The sequence below is a fragment of the Anopheles aquasalis genome, chromosome 3 (assembly GCF_943734665.1).
Source record: "Anopheles aquasalis chromosome 3, idAnoAquaMG_Q_19, whole genome shotgun sequence".
Taxonomy (NCBI): Eukaryota; Metazoa; Arthropoda; class Insecta; order Diptera; family Culicidae; genus Anopheles; species Anopheles aquasalis.
In genome coordinates, this window is record NC_064878.1 from 18,399,096 (window position 1) to 18,406,595 (window position 7,500).

At 48.5% G+C, this 7,500-nt stretch overlaps 1 protein-coding gene across 2 annotated transcripts in view; it reads left to right on the plus strand.

Annotated features, from left to right (window-relative positions):
* The first annotated feature begins 911 nt into the window (after positions 1-911).
* LOC126576915 (proton-coupled amino acid transporter-like protein pathetic) overlaps positions 912-7,500 on the plus strand; it is a 9,560-nt gene continuing 2,971 nt past the window's right edge. The window contains exons 1-3 of one of the 2 annotated variants that reach the window (XM_050238221.1): positions 912-1,134; positions 5,105-5,231; positions 5,903-6,137. In XM_050238221.1, coding sequence (XP_050094178.1) covers positions 5,158-5,231; positions 5,903-6,137 — 309 coding nt within the window. In that variant the 5' untranslated portion in view covers positions 912-1,134; positions 5,105-5,157. Of the gene's footprint in view, positions 1,135-4,911; positions 5,047-5,104; positions 5,232-5,902; positions 6,138-7,500 lie in introns of those variants that run through there. The other variant, XM_050238222.1, reaches the window with a different exon arrangement.

Sequence of the window (7,500 nt, forward strand, 5' to 3'; positions counted from 1 at the left end):
TTTGCGCATCGGACCACTTGCAAATGGTGATCTTCTGGAAGATTCTCATTCTTAGACAAACCGTCTCTTGGTCTCAGCCAACGACCTTATAACTCTATAGGTAGGAATACACGAAGCGTAAACTCTCGTATAAACTCAGAGTGTAATGCCAAAAAGATTATACTTATGTCAAAAAGATTATAGGCCCGCGGAGCGTAAATCCGAGCGTAAAAGCAAGCGTAAATACAGCACCACCATGAAGCGTAGCGTTATAAAGAATTGAAGGTTCTACAATCGCTAATATACAGTAAAAACATCTTAAAATATATAAAAAGATGTTCAGAAATCAACTTATCTCGTCGATTTATGTTTTTTGTGACCAGAAACACATGTAATTGATGTAATAGCATAGTGTAATTGCAGGTGCACGAATGTAATTGCAGTTGACGTTTCGGTATAAACTTTTATGCGATTATGCCTGCCACACGAAGCGTAAACTTTTTGGCATTACATTCTGAGTTTATACGAGAGTTTACGCTTCATGTATCGCCGGCTTATAACGTAGCATACATGAAACATAAAAAAAAATCGCCAAACGCTTTATTAAGAGCTCGAGAAGCAGGGGAGCGAGGTGTTTTGAGGTAACGCAAACTAGCGAACGATAACAACAACACCTTCCTACCATCCGCTTTATGCAGCCACACATTACCCCTACCGCGTTTGCTGATCAGAACATTTAAGCGATCAACAGCGACCATGGCGCCCACAGTCCACTGCAAACCGTGCGCCGTACCACACGCACTTTCGGTTTCGCGCGCACTTTGGTTTCGCTTTTCAACGTACGTGCAACGTCGACGTTTGTGCAGCTGCAGTTACGACGATTAGAAGCTCGGACCGTTTTCCGATAAAAACAATCACCAACCGCAATAGCATTTATCGTGGCGCCTGCCGCTCGAGTTGTTCCTTCTTAGTATATCGACGTTGCGGTGACGAAGGGACGACGAAGATCGATCTGTGATTTGAAAACGCTGCTGGTGGTGCGGCACGTGTACTACCACGGGTATTGTGAGTGTTGCGAAAAGTGTATGGAGCAAACATAACACATAACGGATAGCAAAACACCCTCAATCAGCAGCCTGTGTGTGGCTAAAGCAGGTTAGTGGATCGTTATCGACCATGCCAATATGCTGGTACAACATTATAGGAACCAAGTGAACCAACGCCGATGCACTAATGCTGCTCCTGTGCCTGTTTAGCCATTCTTTGCCAAAGATCAATTAATCATCCAGCTCCGCCTTCCGACCAGCTAAACCCTTTCCTTTTCGCTCGCCAACGAATGTCAAGTTCAACTAGTTTAGAGTCTGGGTTACGCGCTCTGGGAGCCACATATCAACTGCCACGGCTGTCCTCAACCATGGCACACGTTCAAGACCGACCGTGCGACCCCAAAACGTTTGATGCCAGGCCCCTACAATTCCTTGGATCAAATCACTTGGCCGTTTCGATGGTAGTCTGTACCCTCTCTGGAGATTCGGTGCTATCAGTACCAAAGAAATGCATTTGGTCGTATGATTGTCCCAACAGCAACTTTGCGTGACATTGTTGCGTGCGTCAACCTCATGGTGATCATCATCATTATCATTGGGTCTTGCGAATCAAAGCAACCATTCATCAAGAGCAAGCAGCAAGCGGTGAATGCGCTTCTGGTACGCTTTCCGTTTATGCAAGCTGACGAAACCGAATGGAACGATCGTAAGATCACAGCCACGAATAGCCATATCGATTATGAACTAGCTATGATCTTAATCTTCAAACACCACTTCCATCTCGGTGGCAACACGATCGCCTAATGTTCCCAATTGCGCTGGCTTACACGTGACACCACGATCGTACGGAATTGCACGTGTTTGGTGCCAACATATAACGCTGGCGATTCGCGTGCATGCCTCATTTCCTTTCTTGGGGTGCAAGAACGACATATTTGACAGTGACACACATTCTGCTGTACCGTAAGTTGCCCCTAGCTGGTGCATATATATGCTAGGTGCATGATGCAACTTGCGAGGAGGTTGACACGATCTCCTTCGTGCTGCAGCTCTTTCCCATCTAGATTATGGATGATAGATATCGGACTCGATTGATCATTTGCAACATACATTTTTATGATCTTCCCTTGGGATTGTTGTAGAAAGTGTTTCCAAAATCCCCCCCCCCCCCCAAAATGACATCGATTAGCATCATTTGGCCACTCGCATCGAACCAGTTTCGTGCGGTTTTGCCTTAGTTAATGAGATGCTGTACAAGGAAATGGTCAAGCCCTCCCAAAGTCAATCAATGATCGCCTCTGGGCTTTTGCATACTCCGCTTGAGCAGAGACCGCTGCCGCTGACATTGGGCAGCGATTGATACCAAAGACATGGCCATCGGTGACAGGCAAGCACCTCCGAATACCGGGGCACACGAAACCCTTTCGCATGGCCGCCAATTATGCCTTTTGATGTTGCGGGCAATTTTCATCATCGCATCCCCTTCCACGATCAGCGAGGAAGCAATGCAGTGCCGTCATTAAGCGATCCCAGTAACCCTGTTCCGACGCGGACGAACGATATTCCGTGCAAAGATTTCGCGATTGACGAGCCTCCATGCGCACGATACACGCTATTCGGTGGAGTCGCATGGAAACCGGTTTTTCAAATTATTTACGGTTTCGGTTCGGTTCCCTTTGAGAATCCCGGCAGATGTACCATCGCATCGTCCTTCGCGGCCAGTGAAACCAGTTTTGGAGGCCCGAATTGAGATAGATCATGAACGGGTGGTCACCGCGGTCATGCGATGTTTCGGATACATACTAAGCGACAGCTTATCACGAATTGAATACGCCCGGAGCGCCGGCACCGAGGAAATTATGTTAAGGTCACCTAATCAATGCTCCACTTTTAACTTATCACCCAAGGCAGTGGTGAACCAATGGAGAATTTCACAAACCGTGCCCGTTGTCTAGGTAACGCTGCTGAACACCCCGCACTGTGTTCTTATCGTCGTCGGTAGCTTCTGTTTATGATGCACCCAACGGCTGACGCACCAAACTGTCTACGGTCCGGAAGCGCCACCGTCCGGGCTTGTGCAAGAGTGGCCGATCCCGAAAAGATAGATAGATAGACCACCGGACGGACCACCATTCATAAATCTCAATCACTCACCTTGGGCCGATCAATCGCCGGAACATCGAAAACAACCTTTGCCATTCCCTCGGGAGTTGTTTTTGTTTGTGAGCCAGCCAATGATTTGCCAGTCCCGTGACTTACGCGACCGTAGGCGTTTGATAAGATAGATCGGAGACAGAAGCACACGGCCCGCTTTGGAGAAGGTGTGGGCATCATCTCAATGCGCCTCCGCCTCGGTCCCATGTCGGACAATTATGAGCAAATCAGCGGCTACAAATAATAACCATAAGTCACTTAAGATTGGCCGATTGTTCGCAAACCCTAGCCCTCCCAGTAGCCACTGCTCAGGGAGGGGCTGCAGCAATTCAGTAAAACCTTCTCCGCCCTATCTTATCAGCGAATTGGTACGAAAGCGAACGCCGTAAGATATCGATGCGTTTGCGACAGTGTGGCAGTTGGTGGGTCTGCAGACAGTTTCCCACCTGGATTTCCAACGTTTTCGGGGCCATCGTTTACCGTCGATCGGTGCTACTATCGGAGTTGCGGCCGCGCGAACAATGTTCCTAAAATGTTTGTAATTAATCAGGGGCCGACCGAGTTGCCCGTTTGGATGGAGCTGATGGTGGTGACTTGGACGTACAAGATTGATCCCCTCGGTGCACCCTCGGTACGCCCTGGCGGGAGATGAGCTCATCATTCACCCTGCATTCAACCTTTAATGATGTTTGGGACATTATTGACCACTGCACTGTCCAGTTTCCAACCACAGGTAGCCGCCATGATCGATCTATGGAAAACGGGGCTTGCCATTTGAATGGAGCAGCAGGAGACATTCTGACTGTGGCCACCACAGTCCTGTACGTACGATCAACAACAACAGCGCACCGTGTGCAGCGCAACGATTTGCTTGTGATGAAAGCAAGAGTTTACACAGTTGTGCCATTATCTGCCACGCTACAGGAATGCGAAAAAGTCATCCGTAGGTTCGATGGAAAGTACCGAGACCGAGGGTATTCCTACCGGGTCTGATCCATCGTTTCCCGAGTGGACTATGGATTCGAAAGGGAACAAATCCAGACCACTACAGACCACGGACGTGTACGTCAACTCGGCCCTGATCAAACTAATCTGTTGCACCGTGAAAGCGAAATGGGCCATAAGAAGATGAGTTAGCCACTTCAGCGTAGAACCGGTGCTTTCCATTCATCACTGGATCTTTGTACTGTGAGACTCGATGTGGAATGTTTTGCGGTATTGATTTACGATCGTTTTCTCCCAACTTCTGTTCGCCATGTGACGAACGGCTATCGTTTATAGCCCTGATTTGTTACATCTATTGAAGCACACGCTGCACGCGCACTTCAGCTTTAAAGTGTTGTTTCTAAAGCCTCAATCCTTTATTCTGGTCGAGTGCGCCCCTCGATTCCACGGCCGGATGGCACCAGCGGCTACGACACTGCCGATCGCCAAGGATTATCAGTGGAGGAGTACGGCGATGATGATGATGATGCTAGTATTGCCAAACCGTACGTACACAATGGCCCGACGAACGATTTGGCGCGCTCGATGTACTTATCGAGCGAATACAATTACGTGTAAGGGGCACGGTAATGCTTGGGAGTGTAAGGGAGAGGGTCCAACAGTTACATTCTTGAGAGTGACATATCGCGCGTAGATAACGGGCTAATGTGTTCATTGTCCGATTGATTCCCAATTACTATCAGCTATTTGATACGCCTGCGGTCGATAAATCGGCCACAGTCGTGCCCGATCGCTTCACCGTTGCACTCTTCGCTCAGTGGGCAGGTGGATCATGCTCAGTGCTGGATGCTAGATAGGGTGCCCGTGTTTTATAGGGTACAGTGCACAGTTAACGGCTTTAGTTGGTTCACTTGTGTTGGTGGTTGATGTAGAGAAACTGTTCAAGCTGATTGTCTTAACTAAAAGCTCTTTATCTGTAGTGTCGACATTAGAACTAGTTGGTGAACAAAGGAACAGCTAAACGGCCAACAACATGGCGGACGAGAATGTGAAATCGGATCCTTCGGCACCCGCTGCAGAATACAATGCCGGAGATTTCAATTCCACGTGAGTACGACGAGCGACGCAGATCGGTCATTTAATAAATTAAATTGAATTAAACAATGTCACCAAATAAAAGTATTAAACGAGGAAAACATCAATCACCAACAAGCATCTAAAATAGACTTCAGGATCGGTAGCTGTTGCCAACGGTTCGGTAGAAAGATAACAATCCCCAATCGACACGGTAGATAGGCCCTATATATTGTTGCTCTAAATTGGGCGTCCATAAATCTTGTCGTACACTGTTCACTAATTGTGTGTGTTGTGTGAAATTGACTCATTCAGGGCCTCCATCAATTGTAACACGTTTACAACGTCGTCATGATAAGGTTACTATTGGCCATTAGATCGATCTAATCTGCAGACCTATCAATTATACGATCCTGATAAAAAAAAACGGTACTATGCTACCGCCTTGTTTGAGTTACTTACTACAACATCTTGACTGCTTTTACTATCCTTAGAGAGAAAGAATGTGTGTTAGGGGCCATTGTACGATGAAGGTACCTAGCTTAGAAGCCAAATTCAATGGCACTATCATCTATTTTGTCGCCAAATTCTGTCATAGAGATAAGAGACAACGCCACCGGTCACGCTGCGTCATACGGCGTAGGGGAGGGCTATCAGTCACCATTTAACACCACTTTCCCACATTCGTACCCTCTTTCCCCCAGGACCAAACTAGCCGATGCACCGGCCATGATCGACGATGCCGAGTACAATCCCTTCGAGCATCGGCAAATCGAAAAACCGAACAGTACGACCGGTTCGCTGATCCATCTGCTGAAGAGTTCGCTCGGTACGGGCATTCTGGCCATGCCGGTAGCGTTCAAAAATGCTGGCCTCCTGTTCGGTGCGATCGGCACCATTGTCGTCGGACTCATCTGTACCCACTGTGTCCACATACTGGTAAGAGTTTTGGGGGCCCAGGCAGCAGAGCAAGAGGGGAGGTAAACGAGATGACGCTGTGTGATTGCCATTGTTCCATTGTGGAGTCCAGTGGACACGTGCCACGCGGAGATGAGGCTTTACCTGAGGCCATATGATTGATTTTTCGCCGTTTCGCTTAGATGATCAGTTTACGTCATGTGATGGTGGTGAGAGATATGATCGGAATTAGAGGTGTTGTGTAATCGAGATGTCACCCACCAGCGAGTGAGTCATATAACGCTTCTTCCAATCTTCCGTATCTTATCAGACCCAGTGCCAACTACGGCATTTACGTTAACTTAATATCGACTGCTTCATTCATCTGGAATACTTCAATGTCCTTTACCTGGACCTTTACACCCACGTCTCAAACCGGACCAACTATTAAAAAGAAACAGTTGTCCCTCATGCTCCTGCACCGAGCAAAGAACACTCAACAAAAAGGCAACGATATCGCGAACCAACCGCAATCTAGTTAACCTTGAGTGATCGCGAAACTGATGCTACCGGTGGTCTCTGGTGCGACTCGCGCGTAGTTCAAGTCCAGGGACGACACTCTTTCCCGTTCGCTCGCACTCGCGACCGATCGATCGTACAATTGCCTCGGTAGCCCGTGTGTATCCTTTCAAGGTGATCCTTACGATCCGGTGCGCAAGCCATTGACCCTTTCGCGGCACGATGGCACGAGTCTCATCAGGTCGAAAGTCTCATCTCTCTCGGACGATAACCCCGGAATATCGGAAGTATTCAAACCGGCCCTACACTATCCCTGGGACCCCCCCCCCCCCCCCCCCCCATGAACGATCGAGCAGGCGCTTCACCATGGTTACTAATCCGACATCCGAACCGCCGTTGTTTCCGCATAAACGAACGTAGCATCACCGTTGCCTGGCAACGCGGTCGCCGCCCCGTACCGTACCGTGTTGTAATTGTGTGTTCCGATAATTTATACGACCGTCAAATAGGCGGCGGAACACTAGTGACCGTGGTTTGCGGTACTGCGATTATGCTCGGATGCTATCGCTTCGCTTCGGACCCCATCTCAAGGGCCCAGTAGAGTAGCCGTCCCGGGGGCAGTCGTCACAAACATCCATCTGCCACGGAACGGAGACATAAGGGCGAGCGATAAGGTTAATGAACGTTGCCGATACGAGAAGTTTATCGCGCAATAGGTGCCAATTTAATGATTTACTTACTGCGGTATGATTTATGCCCTGCAATCGCCAAGCGACATCAAGTATCTATTGTTAGGGCGCGCTTGAGCTCATTTGGCAGCCCTTGAAGTGTTATGGTATCTGTTTGCCTTTCCAACAGGTGGATACCGCACCTGGAAGGGAAGAAT